The sequence below is a fragment of the Antechinus flavipes genome, chromosome 2, assembly GCF_016432865.1.
Source record: "Antechinus flavipes isolate AdamAnt ecotype Samford, QLD, Australia chromosome 2, AdamAnt_v2, whole genome shotgun sequence".
In the NCBI taxonomy this organism is placed as follows: Eukaryota; Metazoa; Chordata; class Mammalia; order Dasyuromorphia; family Dasyuridae; genus Antechinus; species Antechinus flavipes.
The window spans coordinates 229,604,254-229,623,716 of NC_067399.1; the positions used below are offsets into that span (position 1 = coordinate 229,604,254).

At 39.7% G+C, this 19,463-nt stretch overlaps 1 protein-coding gene across 3 annotated transcripts in view; it reads right to left on the minus strand.

The window, feature by feature from the left end:
- FAM178B (family with sequence similarity 178 member B) overlaps positions 1-19,463 on the minus strand; it is a 170,837-nt gene that overhangs the window by 29,396 nt on the left and 121,978 nt on the right. For all 3 annotated transcript variants that reach the window (XM_051976416.1, XM_051976417.1, XM_051976418.1), the window contains 2 exons: positions 8,782-8,869; positions 1,518-1,646 (listed from right to left, as the gene is read on the minus strand). In XM_051976416.1, the coding sequence (XP_051832376.1) occupies positions 1,518-1,646; positions 8,782-8,869 (217 nt within the window). The remainder of the gene's footprint in view (positions 1-1,517; positions 1,647-8,781; positions 8,870-19,463) is intronic.

Consider the following 19,463-nt stretch of genomic DNA (forward strand, 5'->3'; position numbering starts at 1 on the left):
CACCATTTCAAGTTTGTAAGCCCACTCTGATTCTGGTGGGAATACAACATTCATTTTCTAAAATGGCGGTCATCCAACATGAGAACCTTCCATAGCATCCTCTCTATGCTCAGAAATGGTACCTAAAGTAACCAGTGGTCCTTCTTATTTTTTTAGCCTTTTAAATGAATATTTATTCTGTTATCAGAAAGGCAATGACAGGCAATAAAGCTAAAAATGACAACTTACGAGTTGGAGATGGTATTAGCTAAAACGGGGAAAGCAATTCTATGGCACCTGTGGGTGGCTATTGAAGAATGTGGAAGTGGGACTTGATGAATTTCATTATATACTTTTCCTTCCTTTCTCTCTCCCTACCTTTTTTCTTCTACCATTTTCATTTTTTTATGGTTCAGGCCTACTTCCCTATGCTCATGGCATCCAGGATTAAAGAGGCTGCTTATGCGAACTAAAAGCTTACTTCGCTTATTTTGGGGTGAAGGACTACCTTTGTCCTTAAGCGGTCAATTACTGGTCCTGCTTTTTTACAAACTCAAACACAAGCCTGGAGTTATAATAAACAAGTGGGTCTGGTTTATAGATAATACTTGGCAAAGCAGAATAGGGATGGAGGAAGCTGTGACTCCTGGGAAGCGGCCGCTTCAGAAATGTGCTGAATATCAGGAAGAACTGAAAGACAATCTTCTCCCAGTTTTCCTAGAGGAGAAGCATAGTCCAGGAATTATCATATCTTCATAATAGTCCAACATTCATTAAGTCATTAATTCATTTATCTGATTTGCAAAAAGATGCCTAAAGGCTGTACCTTTGGATGAATTGACATTAACCTCAGAGAAGACTCATTGCCTATCTAAATTTCCAAGAAGTAAAAGGACCAGGACCTTCAAATTTCTGTGTTAGGAAGTCAAATGGCCCAATCTAGATTCACTCTAACCCATGAAACTATCTTGGCTCTTTAGGAATGAAAAAGATGGGGACCAGAGATCCTGGGATTTGATTCCTTCAGACTTAAGGAAAAACAAATATCTACATCCCCTTACATTTCGATGACAAAATCACTTGTCTCCTTATCTTATTACTCCACCCCTGATCAGAGCTTCAACAACTATATGAATGAGCAGCTTGATTCCAGAGTAACCTAAAAGTCCCTATGGAAAACAAAGCCATGTCAAGCTGTGAAAGACACAATAAATCACATGTGCGGTGTCAGGGATACATTCAAAATCTGAGTCTCCATACCTCATACACACTATATTGCCTGTCAGTGTCTCTGTGAGGGGGTGTGTACAAAGGTACTAATTACAGGCTATAGAGCAGATAATTAGCACCTCCTCTTAATAGGGGAGGCAACCTGTTGGTATTTGCCCTAGTATTGCCTCAGGGATTTTGTTTTTAATTTAATTTTTTTTTTATTTTGGTGAGGGGCAAGGGAAGAAAAGTAATGGAAACACATCATATTACTGAGCCTTCCTACAGGCCTTAGCACTGGATGAGAGGAGGACACGCAAAAGGCTCACCTCTTGATCTAGCTCCGTGTTAACTTCTAGCTGTTGCTTCTGGTTTTGCAAGGCTGAGGAGCAGGTGGTCAAGTGTTGCCCTAAGGAAGATGGTTTCATGAGGCCCAGGAGGTAGCAGAGCAGGGAGAGCTGTGAAGAAGAGGAGGAAGAGGATGCATCATTGAAGTGGTGCTTAGACATATATACCCTGAGGAATTCAGTAGAAGCCCACAATCAAGCAGCTTTTTTTTTTTCTCTAGAAATTGAAAATTGCTTTCTTTAAGCTCTATATTAGTGGATCATCAGGCAGGCAGCATGGGCTTGGAATCAAAATCTGGACCCTGAAGTTTAATAGCTGCCTGACCCTAGATGATAAATCACAACCTCTCCCAATCTCAGTTTCTTCAGCTACAAACAAGAAAATACTTGTGTTCTTAGGGATGCTGCAAGTCACTCAAATGTCCCTGGATCTTGATTTTCTCATCTATAAAATGGATTTTTTAAAAACCCAAAGTAAATAAGTTAAAAGGGAATGATAATACCTAGTAACAAAGAATACTGTAAAGTGCTATACAAATGTGAGGAATCAAAGAAATAATGTGGTATAGTGGAAGGGGGCTAATCAGATAGTCAAAGACCCTTCCTTTGAATTCTAACTCTGCCTCTCTTTTCTTGGACAGGCTTCTTACCCTTTAGGTCTCTGTTCACTCTCAATTTACTCTAAGACTCTAAGGATGCATCCATGAAGGTTTTCTTGAACTCGGGAGTCCTAATGCTATATAAATTAAGGCAGAGAGTCTGGAACAACAAGCTCTAGAACTGGGTCTCTGTGCTTCTCCTTTCTGTGCTCTCTACCTCTAAATTCTACATTCAAAAAAAAAGGCCAGTCACAAGAACAAATGAGAGAACACACTCTATCTTAGTACTTGGGTAGAAGGTGTCAGACAGCGTCTAAGTTTATAATCTAACCATCAGGATAAACGCCTAGGGGCACGCAGCCTGGAGCTTAATAACTGACAGGTGATAAGTTCACTTGGGCAGCCTCTACTAGTGGGAACCCTTGATCTTCTCCGGCTGAAAACTGGAAGGGGCTGACTAATTTCTCGGAAGTTAGCTTCTTAGTGTCTGCAAAAGCAGACAATGAGGCTCTTGCTTCTCAGACGTTATAGGAGATGGAGAAAGGGAGGAGCAAATGGGCACATGGGAAAGGAGGGTTTGTCAAACTCACAAATGGAGCCCTTGCAGGGGGACGCATGGTGTGGCTAGTCACATATTTGCCAGTCTCCTCCACCTCAGAAACTTAACCCCGAGCGCCTTATTTACGCCATATCCACACGGTTGCTCACGATTTAGAGTAACGCCTTTCCTCAGGTCCAGCTCCCCTGCTCACCCCGAAGCCCCTCTTCTCAAGTAAGTGCACCTGGCTGCTTCATCATGACTCAACATGACTCACTTGCCAGACACTCAACTCAGCACCTATCTACCAGATTGCAGGTTTAGACAGTCAAAAGTCTCAAGGCTGCTAAAAGGATGAAATTGTGGCTAGGAGCCAGGATCATCTCCCTGTTCCTCCCCCTCTCCCCCAAGTCTGTGGCCCTGGGCTTATAGAAATGGTGCAAACCATCTATCTTTAGTCACAGAGAGAAAGAGAAGTGGGAGCAAGAAAGAGCTGACTGGTCATAGAAGCTTGGACAAAAACTTGACCTGGCTCTGCACCCAAACCACTGAGGTCTCAGTCCCTTGGCAGGCTCCTAGAAACCAAAATGTTGTTTCTAAAATACCCCCTGTCCATTCATTCCTTACAATTGCACAAGCAATTAGATTCTGCTTTTTAAGACAAAAGAGATTTAAAATTTATTACACATATAATCCATACAAATAAAACGTATTCCTTCAACCTCATGTCACCAAGCTTTTGGCTTTGCCCTGTGCAAGTTCACTTTTGTTCTCTAAACGCTCCTAAGCTCCAGGAGCCCACGAGATGGGGGATAGGAAGATGGTACATATTCACAGGCACCTCACTTACTCCCATTTTCTTCTTGCTTAGTTAAAACAGCTTCAGTCAGATCAGCTCACCAAGCTGCTTCTCCCTGTTATTTGCTATTGTACTTGCTGATTGCTTATTCTTTTTACATTTCCGGGCTGTGGGTATGGCACTAGAAAGCTGAATTAAAGGGATGAATCACTTAAGAAATAACCTTACATACACACACACACACACACACACACACACACACACACCTGCAATAAGCTTGGGATAAGAGCTTATTTTGGTTGTGATGGGTACTGGTTAGGATATAGATTGTAAATTGCCTGAAGTTATGAGATATCATGCCAAATATTCAGCCATGAAGAGAAAACTCACATCAGGATTCAAATCATTACTTAAGGAAAGAGGCCTTCCTTGGTTGGGCTATTTTTTTTTTTCTATTCTAGAGTAAAAAAGATGAGTTCGTTTATTATATCTCCCATGATATGCCAATGGTGGAATAATCCTAAAACAGCATTTGCATTGATGCTGGGTTTTTCCAAGATAGAATGATTGTTCACATTCTCATATCCTATCAGTCACCCAATAGCATGGCCACCTGGACACAACATAATACTTAATATCTGAAATTGATTTGGCTTTCTAATTCTTTTTTAAATTCAATTTTGTTTTATTTTTAATTTTGAATTCCCTCCCTCTCTGAGTCCCTTCCCCAATCACTGAAAAGTCAAGAAAAACAAAATTCATTACATTTATATGTATGTGTGTGTGTATAAATATAATCAAGCAAAATGAATTCCTACCTTAGCCATGTCCAGAGAGAGAGAGAGAGAGAGAGAGAGAGAGAGAGAGAGAGAGAAGAAAAAAGAAACAAAATATGCTTTATTTTGTACTCTGTGTCCACCCAGCCTCTTTTTGGAGGTAGTTAGCATATTTCATCATGAATCACTTCAAATTGTGATTGATCATGACAAATATGGGATTATGTTTAAAAGTATTGTATATATATGACTTACATCAGCGTGCTTGTTGTCTTGGGGAGGGAGAAGGTAAGGAAAGAAGGGGAAAAAAATTTGGAGCTCAAATCTTACAAAAATGAATGTTGAAAACTATCTTTACATATAATTGGAAAAATATTTACATATAATTGGAAAATTATTCCAACAATCCACAATTTACTAAGTCTTTCAAAGTTCATTATCTTTACAACATTCCTATTATTGTATAAAGTGTTTCCCTACTACTATTCATTTCACTTTATATCAGTTCTTACAACTCTCCCTAGGCTTTTTTTGAAACTGTCCTCTTCAGCATTTTTTATATTCTATTATAGCAAATGTAACTTATTCGGCCATTCTCTAATTGATGGACATCTGATTAACTCTTTTTCTATATCTCTCCCTTTACCACAAACAAAACTTGCTGTTACTTAACTCCTTTTCTATTTCACTCAGTTCATCAGTAACTTCCTGTTTACTAGATTCTCTTCTCATGCTAAACTCTATGGAGTCAACCACTTCTCTAACTCCAGACTTTCCCCGCTATTGTTGATTAGAATCAGAGCACATCAACATTGGAATCAACTTCAGAGTAAGTCAATGTCCACTGGAGCAAGAATCATTTTACAACATACCTGACAAGTAGTCAGTCTTTGCTTGGAAAACGGAGAAGGAACTGATTGAATACAAAAAACTTTCTATTCCATCTTTAAATAGCTCTAGTTGCTTGGAAATTTGTTCTTATATCAAATCTAAATCATCATCTCTTCTACTTCAAGCCATTGCTCCTTTTTGTCTTCTAGGGCCAAGTAAAACAAATTGAATCTCTCTTCCATGGAATAGCCCTTAAAGTAACTGAAGACAATTATCATGTTCTACTTCTACCCCTATGCCCAAGACTTTTTTCCTGGCTAAATATTCCCATTTTCTTCAACTGAGAATCCTGGGTTTAGTCCTCATATTTAACCTTAACATGCTTGACTATTCTAGCTGTCCTCTTCAAGTCACTCTCCAGCTTAACAATAATCTTCCTAAAAGGTGGAGCCCATGGCTAAAAGTGATGTTGTAGACTCGGCCTAGCCAACAGACTCTTCACTAGACACAAAGAATCCCTTAACATAGAAGAGAATACATTAAATTTTTTGGTTGCCACATAACACTACTGTTCAACTTCTAGTCTACTAAAATCTTACAAAGAAATGAAGACTGACAGATCTGCTGCTAGTTAAGTTTAATTCATCTTTAAGGGAAAAAAAAAAGGCAAGCTCTTATGTGCTAAACCTTGATTTCTGGCAAAATTCTAAACATGTCATTAACGGATAGTTAACAAGCACATGGGAAAGTCAATAGGGATGACAAATAACCAGCAAGAACAATTCATACCAAACTAAGCTGATTTCCCTTTTTTGAGTGAGTTTATCAGGCTGGTAGTTCAAATAAATTCTATATGTATGCTTTTACTAAAATTTATCCGGACATTTGACCAATTCCCCCATGCTATTTTTATGGACAAGGTACAAAGCTGAAAACTAGAAAAACAATTAGTGAGAAGATCCAGAAAAGTTTGAAGAGCTGAAATCATAGAGTAGTCTGTAATGGTTCAACATGAGCTTGGGAAGAACAGAGAAATCCTTAAGTTCAAGGATCTTTAAAAATCCTTAAAAGTTTTGCTTTTTTTTTTTTTTTTTTTTAAATCAATGACATGGATAAATGACTCCATGTTCATCAAATCTGAAGATGACAAAACTGGAAGGGATACTTGGCAGGGTGACACAGTAGAAAGACCATTCTCTCTAGACTCAAAGATGCTGTTGTTTAGGATCTTTGGCAAGTACCTTCAAGTGTCTCGGTGTCAGTTTCCCCATGAGATCCCTTTCAATTCTTGATCTATAATCCCATGATCCTATAAATCCTCCATTGAGTAAGGATTTGAAAATATTCTAACAAATTCAGATATTGAGTCAAACTGAATAAGATGAAATTTAATAAGGATAAACATGTTATTTTATTTTATACTTGAGCTGTTCAGCTAAAAAAATAAGGTCTGGTAGTGTTGATGATCTGCATGCTCCACAATGAGTCAATGCTGGGATGTAGCATTCAAAAAAAAAAATTAATGCAAACTTAAACTGCTTTAGGAGAGACAAAGTGTCCAGGACTCAGAAGGTGATAGTTCTAGTTCACTCTTCGAGCTTAGCTTCCCAAAAGGCTCAGTCCCAAGCATCCTGCCTACATTAGGCATTTTCTTATCAACTCTCCTGCATTTTCTCACTAGCCCAAAATTACATTGTACTTACTCTGTACATATTATGTATCTTTATATATACCATAGTATGGGAACATATTATTTTTCCTCAGAACAAGATAAGCTATTGTAGGGAAAGGACTATTTTTTTGGTTTTGGCCAGGGGTGTGGAGCCTATTGTTAAGTTTTTAATAGATTTGTGGGTCTCCATTTCTTTGTGAGATTTTAGTAGACTAGAAATTGAATCAATAGTATCATTTGGCAAACAGAAAACTTAATCTATTCTTAGTCTATGTTAAGGGATTCCTTGTGTCTGGTGAAAGGCTTGCTGGCTAGACCATGTCTACAACATCACGTTAGTCTTGGGCTCCACAATTTAGGAAGGTTGTTGTTAGGCTGAAGAGTGACTTGAGGAAGAGAGCTAGAGTGTTTATTCCTTCCAAGATCCTGTTGAACTATTAAAGATTAGCCTTTGAGTTCAACTCTTCAAGTTTTCTAGATCTCCTTCCTAATTATTTGTTTTTCTTAGTTTTCAGCTTTCTACCATGTTCATAAGAATAGCATGGGAGATTTGGTCAAATGTTCTGATAAAATTTAATGAAGTATTTACATTTCAGAAATGAGCAATAGCTGCAAATCAAGGTCTTAACTTATTGCTTTGTTGATTACTTAGATTTAAGGAAGTGACGGATAAAATGTTTATAATGCAGTTTAAACTTAAAAGTGTGTCATGCATACATTTTTTCCTTCTGGAGAGCTGGTGCTTAAACAGCTACCAGTATATTTCTGTTTAAAGCTCTTCTCTCCCACTTCTACTCCAAAGTAGTTACATGGCATATAATGGCTATTTAATAGCATCTGTTTGATGATGATTCAGACATATTTCCTGGCTACTTCTATTTGTATGTACTGTCACTAAACTCAACTTATTCAAAACAAAATTGATCGTGGAACATTAGGGCTGATGGAGACCTGAAAGATCTAACTCCCTTAGCTCACTGATGAAGAAACAATAGCCTAGAACTTAAATGATCTGCTATGGGCCAGACAGTTAGTGAAAGGGTAAGACTTACTAAGACTGTGTTTTCTGATAGTCCATTGTTCTACTTGATACATCAGGCTGTGTCTCCCTTCATCTTCACACCAGCTCCTTTTTCAATACTTCCTATTTCTGTCTGTGGTATGGCTTATTCTTCTAATTTGTTCAGGTTATAAACTGTAAAGCTATTTTTGGTTTCTCATTCTTTCAAGGTTTCTCCTTCTCCCGGTTTCTTTCTTTGGGTTCTTCTTCTTCAACCCTTTTATTCCATTTGCCACTAAGTCCGACATTTCTTCCTTTGAAATGTTTCTTGGAAACCATTTCTTCTTTTCCATTTCCATTGCCTCCAACTAGGCCAGGTTCTCATCATCTCATCTCATAACAAGATCCTCTAACAACAGTCTCCTATCTAGTTTCTAAAACTCTTGTTTTTTTCTCTACTACTAACCATTTTCTATACTATTTTCTGTGAGTCTTCTTAAAATCAAGGGTTCATCATGTCTCCCTTTAATTAAAGACTTACATTAACCTCAAACTCTTCGTCAAACAGGATTTATTGAAGAGAGCAAACCCAATTACCTAATTTTTTTTAAAAAAATTCATTTCTCAAATTTTGAGTTTCAAATTTTCTTCCTCCCTTCACCTCTCCCCAGCCCATTGAGAAGATATTCTGATTAACTTTCAAGCTCCCCTATAATTTGACTATATTCTACTTATTCCCAATTTCTTGAGGACACATATAACACAAAATTCTTCATTTGTATGACTCTAACATAGAGTTGTTTCCATGGTAATTACTCTCTCTCTCTCTCTCTCTCTCAATATATATATTGATTAGTTTATAGGCCACTAATAAGTTGTGTTTACTGTGGTTACTCCAATACTTACCTCTTCCCCCCTTCCCCCACTGTAGAATTCTTCTATCCTCTATATTTAATTGTTATATCTGGCACATGAGTAGGACATGTTGATATAGCATCAAATTTCCATACTATTTTAATCCTAAAACTTACCTGGGTCTTCTCCTTCCAGAGGGTGAGAACTTCTGTCTGTCCCAATAGCCGGGCAATGATTACAAGGCTGAGTTGACCTCGAAGCTGCCTGTGGGGAAAGAAAAGAAACCTTAGCTATGTTTAGGGCCAGAGGGAGGCAAGAAAATCTGGTTAGAAAAAGAGAATGCAATATATGGGAGAATGCAATATATGGGAAATTTCAATGCCTAAGGATTTTCTTCAGTCAGCAATACAGATAAACCAGACACCCATTTAACATTCTTCCATTCATTCTTTCACCCCTATCTCCCTCCCAGAACTGTGCCAAACTCCTGCTGATCCTTCATTCTTTGACCCCATTCCTCTCATTTTCATCTCTAGCTATAACACAGCACCCCAGCAGAACAGCTAATCCTGTGGTCACAGAGTCATGATCCCCCAGAACAGAATTCAAAGATGCCAAAATAGAGAAGGGAGGGAAGAAAAAGGCAACATTTCCCTTCTTTCTGCCTCCAGCTGCTCCAAAATTAACAATTCTTTAACCTTCTCCCCACACTTGTTGCTTTCTCATGAAGTACCAGATGGTAAGATCTGGCAGTCACTGAAGATGTGGTACATCCATCATTCTCTTAGGACATGACCACAGTCCCTTAACTTCTCAAAGCCAGAAGTTCAAGGATTACTTTGGAATGACCTAACTAGCACTCAGCTTCTCTTTTGGAGATCTGTTGAGCTTAGGTAGCATTCATTTAATGCACACCAAAGGAATTCACTAGTGGATTAAGCGAATCGGGAGAAAGCATTACTTACTACATGTTAGTGAAGATATTTTCCTTTTACTCCTGCTTCAGTCTCATTTACGTGTCTTGACTGCTTACTACCATGGGTATTATAGGCTCTATGAGTTCTCCTGCAGGCCTTATGGCAATTGAGAGGTTCTCGGGTAATGGAAGGGCCAGATGTAATATTCTTCCTATAACAGTAAAAGTCTAGGCCCAGTGTCCAGAAAGCCAGAGTAGCCATAGCCATAATGACAGTAACACACTGAACCTCCGTGGAGCCCTTCCAGCCCACCACACCTATTTTCAATCTTTAACTCTTTCTCACCAAGTGACGAAAGGGTAATGGGGCAGAGGAGAGGGAAGTTGCCGGCCCAAAGCTACTTAGCCAATTTGGGCCAAAACTGAATTCAGAATCCCGTAGGCTTCCAGACCCAAGCTGAAAAACAGGAGCACCTCATCCAATCCAGTGCTCCTGTTTGATGGATGCCCAACATCCTTCCCACTTGGGACTCTTTTTCCTGATATTCTTCTATATAATCCCTTAGTCTTCATGCTCTCTAAAATTCTGTGATGTCTGTTTGTTTTTAGAATGGGCTGTGGTAGGGAATCTTTACATCTGTACAGCTGGGAGGGAATAGTACAAACAAACAGAACAATCTTGGGAAAGGGAATAAACAGCAGCAAAAGAGGATGAGTTAATAAGATCAGTTCCAGCTCATTTCTGACTGGGAAAAGTCAGAAAGTGAGTTGTTTAACAAAGTAGGGCTTTTGAAATTTAAAGGGGGAAAAAAGGAAAAAGCTCAGACAAGATGACTATTCTGACACCATCCAAATTTACAAGCATGTTTATTGTTACACTTTATATTTATACAGCACCTTCCAAAGTGCTATGAGACCTAGGGAAGGTCACTATGTCCATCTTACTGGTTGATTAAGATACCCAGAAATTCAGAAACCTCAGAGATCCGTTGCACAGTTGTCAGACAATGTGTGCACAATCTGGAAAATGCTCCACAGCTACAAATTTCTTCTTCCCTCCAATGGCCAACCCTACTAGACCTCACATTTCTGTCCCATGGCAGTTAGGAGCCTCAGCTGTTCTCCGGGGTGCACAGAACAGCTGGATTCAGAGCTGTGGTGGGAGGTAAATCCAGTCCCTGGGCACTGCTTCTCCACAGCCAAACTCAGAGCCAGAAGAGTGCTGGCATCTGGGAGCCATTAATCTGAAACCCCAGGCCTGCACTGAGTTAATTAACCCGAGTGTGGGTAGGAAAGGGTGGGGGTGGGGAAGGGTGGGAGAAGGGAGGGGTAAAACAGGGAGGAGAACAGGCCAGAAAAGAAGAGCTGGGGGGGAGGGGGGAGGAGGGTAGGAAGTGATTCCAAAATAAAGCAGAGAGAAGAGGCGAACCCAGGGCGGGTCAGGACAGGGCTGTCTTCCAGAAATGGAGAAAAGGGATTGGGGAAAAAAAAAAAAGGATGAAAAGAAACCCACATCTGAGCGAACAGAACTTCCCCCCTGCACTGTATTCTACTGCCCACCGTCTTTCATGCTATTGACTTTTAAACAGTCTCCTTCATTCTCATGTCCCCGCTGGGACAAAGAAAATGGGGGCAGGGATAATTTTCCTATTTAACAGATGGGGAAAACTACAACACGGAGAAAAAAGGCTTCCTCAAAGAAAAACACAAAATGTGTCAGTTGGCAAAAAGGGAGGACAGATCTATGTAGGTATTCTAACTCCCAATCCAATCTTTTGGTTGCTGGTGCCTTTTCTCTCCAATTAGGAAGACTTCCCCAGCAGATAAATGCATGCTGGAGACAACTTTGGAAAGAGCAAGGAGCAAGAAATTCTGCTCGGAGCTTTGGCTGGTCCAACAGCTGCGGGTTCTCTCCCTCCAAAGCTTCCCTGAAGGCTCCACCCAGCGGTGGTGGGGGCTGGGTCTCAGAGGAACTCTGGAGAGAGCAAGAGGATTCAGAAGCAATTCAAACAACTTTCATATAAGGCAACAGGATGCAGCGGACCTCCGAACGCATGCACCAGATCCAGCCCAGCCTCGGCCTCCCCCGTCACCGAGAGGCCGGAGCTCCCCAGGGCTCCTTCCCTGGACACCCCATCTCCAAGAGACTATCACAGATTCAGTCGGCACTTTCATGCCGCGAGGGGAGACTGAGGCAGGAGAGAAGCAGCTTTGTCCCATCCAGAGGGAAGAATGGGGAGGGAGGCCCCCACAGCTGGCAGTCAGAGAAGCTTTTTATTCAGCTCCTGTTCCCTTTCCACACGTTTGGTCCCTGGCCAGGGGAGAGAGCGGCCAAAATCTCCAGCTGGGGCAGACCACCTCCAAGTCCTTCAGGCACATCCCCTTGACTGGAGAGCCTGGGAGGGACACGAACCAGGGAACCTGCCCAGAGTCCACTTCATCTCAGTCTGATAACCTGAAAGAGTCTCAGGAGAGGGAGGGGGGAGGCTAATTCCAGACAAGTCAGCTACTGTCCACATCCCCGCTTTCCTCGCTGCGAGGGGTGCTCTAACACTGAATGGGTCACTGGGATTTCCAGGGGCTTGGAAGATATGCAAATCTCCATATCGATCCTTAGCCAAGTCTTTAGCCTTTTACAGTTAAATGCAAAGAGAGAGCCCAGCTTTACTTCCTCCGTGAAATCCTCCTTTGCTCATTAACTGATTCCCCACCCCGCCCCCAACTCTGGCCTTCAACTCCGGCCAAGACCTTTTGTGTGTCTGGCTCCAATCAGAGTGTAATCCTACACCATACATACATCCTGTATACATAGCTATCAATCAGCCAGCCAACAGACAATTATTAATTGCTCACTATATACCAGGCGCTGGGCTGATACTGGTGCGGGAGATACTGTCCCCATATCTTTCAATCCCTTACGTTCCTGGAATTTACAAATCCTTTAGGGCAGGGCTACTTAAACTTTTCCCACTGCATCCCCTTTTTTTTCCAGAGAATTTTTTCTGTGGCCCCAGGTATATAGGTATGTAAAATAGGTATACGAATCAAACATTTATTGGTAATAAATCATACTTTTATGACATCCACATTCAGTTATGTGAGTGACCCCATATGGGATGTTAAACCACAATTTAAGAAGCTTTGCTTTAGGGGATACTATATGGACACATGGAGGTAACAAGGTGGTTCGGTGTACTGGGCACGAGTTCAAATTCTGACACAGACACTTACTAGCCTGTGATCCCAGGAGTCACTTAACCTTGTTTGTCTCAGTTTCTTTATCTGTAAAATGAGCCGGAGAAGGAAATGGCAAACCACTCCAGTATCTTTGTCAAGAAAATTGTAAATAGGGTCATGAAAAGTCAGATGTGACTGAACAACAACAATTTCAGCTTATTGCTTATAATCTAGAGGAGCAGGTGAGACTAATAAACATAAAAGTTCTAAACAAAAAGAAAGCAGAGATAAAAGTATAGATGATATGGACTTTATTGAGAGTAGCCTTGGGGTTAAATTTGAATGCGAGCCCTCCTAACTCCAAAGTCAGAGCTCCATCCACTGCACCATCCAGCTGTCCTGGTAATAGCCTTCTAAATGGTCTAGCTGTCTCAGATTTCTCCACATTCTTTCCAATGCACGTTCCACATAAATGCTAAGGTGATATTCTTAAAGCACAAATCCAGCAAAGTCACTCCTTTGCTTAATATGCTTTCAATCGGTTGTATGTGTCATAGATCTCTATAGTAGCATTCTGGGGAAGCTTATGGGCTCCATTTATTGTTGTCTACATTCATAATTGAAAGAAGTGCTAAACTTCACATAGAAGGTAGGGAAAATAAAGATATAATATTTTTCCCATTCAAGTTCAGGGAATTAAGAATCCTTGCTCCAGTGACTGACTCATTTTGTTTCTAAAATGAAATATATTATCTAGGATATAGTGCAACATATCCAACATATATAGGACTGCTTACCATCTAGGGGAGGGGGTGGAGGGAAGGAGGGGAAAAATTGGAACAGAACCGAGTGCAAGGGATAATGTTGTAAAAAAATTACCCTGGCATGGATTCTGTCAATATAAAGTAATTATTAAATAAAAAATAAAATAAAATAAAATAAAATGAAATATATTTCGGGCATTTTTAGTCTTTATAGCTGAGCTCCAGTTTCATCTCCTGACCTATTATTTAATTTATCAGTCCTTATCATACACCCTACAATGCACCCAAATTGGCTTCCTTCACACAAGATAGAATTATCTCATGGCTTTGCTTATCAATGGGATGTTCCCCATGCCTGCAATGTAAAATTGCCCCATCTCTGCTTTTTTGAACCCCCAGCTTCTTTCAAGACTGTCAGTTAGTTAAAAGATGCCTACTATGTGAAAGCATAGTGCTAAGTGCTAAAGGTATAAATAAAGGCAAAAAAAAAAAAAAATAGTGCTGTCAAGGAATTCACAGTTTAATGCAAATTATTGGCTATTACCAGGACAGCTGGATGGTGCAGTGGATGGAGTGCTGACCTTGGAGTCAGGAGGGCCTGCGTTCAAATTTAACCCCAAGGCTACTCTCAATAAAGTCCATATCATCTACACTTTTATCTCTGCTTTCTTTTTGTTTAGAACTTTTATGTTTATTAGTCTCACCTGCTCCTCTAGATTATAACCTGAAAATAACTTTGTAAAAACAAGATATATGCGGGATAAATTGGAAGTAATCTCAGAGAGAAGGCTGCAAGAGAATAAAGAGGAGTGGAAAAGGCTTCTTACAAAAGATAAACCTTTAGCTGAGACTTGTAGGAAGCCAGGAGAGGCAAGAAGGGAAGAAGCAGAGATGAGAAGGTAAAGTATTCTCAGGAGGGGGTACAACTAGTGAAAATGCCCAGATTTTAAGGGGATTCAGGGTCTCAGGACTTGACCACTGATTAGTTGCTGTGGGGGGTGGTTAGAGTGAGGAGCTGAGGATCACTGTAGAATGATGGTACTCTCACAGTAACGGAAATCAGGAAGAGGGAAGGGCTTGGAAGATAACTTCACCCCAATTGCCATTTAAAGAAGACAGAGTCTCTTACAGAAAAATGATTCTCATAACTCTTATCTTTTATATTAGCTTCCCTCAAGTCCGTGGAACTTTTTTCCACTATTAACTCTAATTTACCAGAGACCATTATAGGGTCCCTTCAGAAGAATACAACCCTCCTCTTCCTTGATCCAGTGCTACTAGAGAATTTTCCAGTATCAGGCTTGGAGGATCCAACAACTTTCATTAATGAGCCAGTGGCTACAGTAGACCCAAAGTTGACTGGAAATTCTTGTTTTGTGCTTGAGCACCTAAGCAGAATAAGATGGTACGCTTACAATAAAGCAGTCTTGTTCATGGGTCACTGTGGGCACAAAACCCGCTGAGACTGCCACTAGCTAAGCTGGAAACAAACAATAAAATGGGGCTGTTCCATTTCCAGCAACACAATCAGTTAACAAGTACGTATTATGAACCCCACTGTGTGCCTAGGACCATGCTAGGGCATGCAAAGACAAAAAAAAAGGTAGTCCCAGCCCTCCAGGAGTTCCAGGGATCCAGGGAGAGGAAAATGAGAGCGAGAGAGACAGGCAGACACACATAACACATATAAACCACATATATATATATATAAATGCTATATACACATATAACTCACACATGTATACATATAAAAACCACATATATGGTTTATATATAATTTATATCTATATAAAAACCATAGTGTATACACATATAAATCATATATAACCATATATAAACCACACATATATCTGAGCATGTGTTTACACACTCACACACACTTCAAGGTGATTTTGGGGGGAGACACGAATAGCTCGAGGGATCAGGAAAGCCCGATGAAGAAAGTAACATTTGAAGTGAGCTTTTAAGGATACCCAGGATTCTGAGAGATAGACAGCAAGGAGGAGGGAGTGCCTTCCAGGGAGAGGACAAGAGTGTTATCTATGGAGCTCAGCCAGTGGGCTAGCTGGAAGGCCAGCAAGGTAGTGGAACTAGATTGTGAAAAGTTTTAACTATTCTAGGGGAGTTTATATTTGGTGCTCGAGATAGATGGGAGCCACCAGAGTTTACTGAGGAGGAGAGTGATGTGATAAGATATGCCCGTTAGTAAAAATCAATTTGGCAGCTGGGTGAAGGAGGGATGGGAGAGGGGAGGGAACAATTTTGGGGGCTGTTGGGGAGAAGGGAAGGAAGTGAGCGTTTATATAGTGTCTACTATGTGCTGGAGATACTGATTTAGTTGATTTTCCCAGTAACCTCAGGAGGTAAAATGCTCCTATTATCCCCATTTTATAGTTGGAAAATAAAAAAAACAGAAGTATACAAAGATTAGGTGACTTTGTCAGGGTCACATAGCTAGTGAGAACCTGAGGCTGCATCTGAACTCAGGAGACCCTGACTCCAAGCCCTGCGCTCTTATCTACTGCATCTCTGTTGCTACAGCCCAGGTGAGAGGGGATGCGGGGATAAGCTAGGCTGGTGGCTGTGTAAGTGGTGAGAAGGAGACATTGATGAGAGATGTTGTGGAGGATGTGGTGAAGATCTAAGAAGCTGCTAACTAAAAGAATAGCAGCTCACTAGGTCATTTAAAGACCCATCCTAAGGATTAGCCCTTTCTGACTCTGTCTCTCTCTCCATCTCTTACTCCCACCCCATCTCCCTTTGTCTCTTGTCTTTCTCTTTCTCTTTGCTACTATAACAGTTCTCATCATCTTTACAGGTCTAAAAAGTGTCATTCTTTTTCCCTGTTTCTGAGAGGAAAGCTCATATAGCACATAGCACATGGCTAGAGGTCACACAATAATAGTGGAACTGGACATAAATCCCTGGAGTGTTCAAGAGGCTCTCAAACAGAATATATGATTGAAGCTGGCTGGAAGCACATATTCAAAGATCCCTAAAAAAAGGCAAAGTAATACTTTTTTGTGCTCTAAGAATATATTATGTTTTAGGATGACAATGAAAGAAAAACAAGTCTTCCTATCCTACAAAAGATTTTAAGTTGGAGAAATACCATATACACATGAAATAGTAACAATGAAATATAGTATAGAATTGTGCTAAAATAACGCTACAAAAAATGGACAAAGATGGGGGAAGTCAATTTAAGGTTGGAATAGTCAGAAAAAACTTAGTGAGGTGGAATTGGAGCCCTAAAAAATATGCTGTCGACAAGCATTTATTAAGCAATCCCTATGTAGCAGGCAGACACTGTATTAAGTGCTGGAGATATATAAAGAGGCAAAAAAAAAAAAAAGCCCCTACCTTCAAGAAGCTTATAGTCTAATGGAGAGGGCAATTTGCAAAAAACTTTGCACAAATAAGATACAACCAGGATAAACTGAAATAGGATAGTTAGATGTTATTCAATCTTATCTAACTCTTTGTGTCCCCATTTAGAATTTTCTTGGCAAAGATACTAGAGTAGATTGCCATTTCCTTTTCTGCTCATCTTACAGATGAGGAAATTGGGGCAAATGGGCTTACATGACTTTCCCAGGATCACACAGCTAGGAAGAATCTGTGGATGGATTTGAACTCAGGTCTTCCTGAGTCCAGGTCCAGTGGTTTGTACCATTTAGCTACCATAAATAAGTAGATAGAAAGGGAAAAACATTGCAAATGAGGGAAATGCATGTTCAAAGTCTCAAAATCCATAATGATAGCATGGCATATTTGGGTGATGGTGAGAAGTCTGGTTAGGCTAAAACACAGGGAATAAGAGGAAATAAGATTAAATAGGTAGACTGGAGCTTTGGATGGCAGGTTTATCTCTGCTGGCAAATAGGGACTTCTTAGAGATTTTTGTGTAGAAGGGGAGCATCACAAATAATAGTAAATACTTATATAGGAATTTAAAGTTTATAAATCACTTTATATACATTTTGTATCTTTTTTTGTCATTTGAGCCTCACATAACAATTCTGTAAAATAGGTATTAGAAATACCATTCTCACTTTATAGGTAAGAAAACTAATGCTCAGAAATCTTAAATAACTTGCCCATTCTCGTAGGTGTTTTTTTTTTTAATTAAAACTTTTTATTTTCAAAAAATATGGGCGTATAATTTTTCAGCAATGATCCTTGCATAGCCTTAAGTTCCAAATTTTTCACTCCTTCTCCCCATCCTCTCCCCTAGATGGCAAGTAATCCAATATATGTAATACATGTTAAAGTACATATTAAATCCAACATATGTAAACATATTTATACAATAATCTTGCTGCATAAGAAAAATCAGATCAAAAAGGAAAGAAAATGAGTAAGAAAACAAAATGCAAACAAACAACAACAAAAGGAGTGAGAATATTATATTGTGATTCACACTCAGTTCCCACAATTTTCTCTCTGGGTGTATTTGGCTCTCTTCATTACTGAACAATTGGAACTGGTTTTAATCATCTCATTGTTGAAGAGAGCCGCGTCCATCAGAATTGATCATCTCATGTACAATGATCTCATTTCATTCAGCACCTGTTCTTGCAATCTCTCCAGACCTCTCTAAAATCATCCTGTGGGTCATTTCTTATAGAACAGTAATACTCCATAACATTCATCATTCTCATAGTTAATATATATCAGAGGGAACATTTGAATCCAATTTTTCTTGACTACAAGACCAATACCGAATCTCCTGAGTTACACTATTTCTACCAAGACAGAGGAATAGAGGCAACAGGTGGTAAACTGATATCCCATGAGCATCCGAAATGTAGCATGTCCAGAGGTATTCATAATTTTCCTCCTAAAGCCACCACTCCTCACAACTTCTCTATTTCTGCTGATGGCACTACTATTCTTCTACTCAGATTCAAAGCATCAGAAGCATCCTTGACTCCTCTCTCTCTTCCATCTCCTACATAGAAACAGTTTTGTTAAATTCTATTAACTCTACCTCTAAAATGTCTTGCATGTCCCCTTCTTTATATTCCCATGACCTCTACAAAGCTCAGTTCCTTAACATTTCCCACCTGGACACCAAAATACCATCTTGAATGTCTTCCCTGTCTTCCTCTTCCCATTTTCCACATTTGAATAACAAGTTTTCCTCAACCATAGGTCTGAGCACATGCTACCTTCTACCAAAACTTCAGCAACTCTCTTCTGCCTTGAAAATACAAGGCTAATTCCTTAACCCTCCACAATCTGATTCTAACCTATTTTCAGCTTAACTTACATATAACTTTGTTTTTACACATTTCTACAATCCAATCAAACTAGACTGCTAGATGTTCCCAGAACTCAACATTACATCTCTTGCTCTGATACTCTTATTCTAGTCTATCATATTTAGATTGTAGTGTGTGATAAAGTGGAAAACGGATTGAATATAGAACAAGAGGGTTCAAATTTTGAATTTGATCCAGTTCTTAGTTTCTGTATAATCCTATTTAAAAAATCACTTGACCATTCAGGGTCTCAGTTTCTTCATCTGTAAAATAAAAAGTTTGAACTAAATGATTTCCTAAATTCCAGCTAAGGCTTAGTTCTAAAATCTCTGATCTCTTAGTATTCTCCATTCAATTCCACATATCTGAATCCTTCTTTTCCTTCAACTCAATGTTACTTCCTCTATAAAAACTTCCAGGTTCCATCCTCCTCTTCCCTTCCTCCCTCACTCTGTTAACTCTCTCTCCATCCAAATTTTCTCCTCTTTACTTATCTGAATACAAGTTGTTATCACTCCAGTAGAATATATGTTCCATAAGGACACAGACTTTTTCATTTTTGTCCTTTATCCCCATTATTGCCCACAACTATGGTTTAGTACTTAAGCTAGTATTTAATATGGTTATTGAATTGAATTAAATTTAATTATTTCAGCTATTAAATGTGTATTGATGCCACACCCTTTGCAATTGTACAAATGTGGACCCTGCTAGCAGCCAGGTGCTGAGCAGGC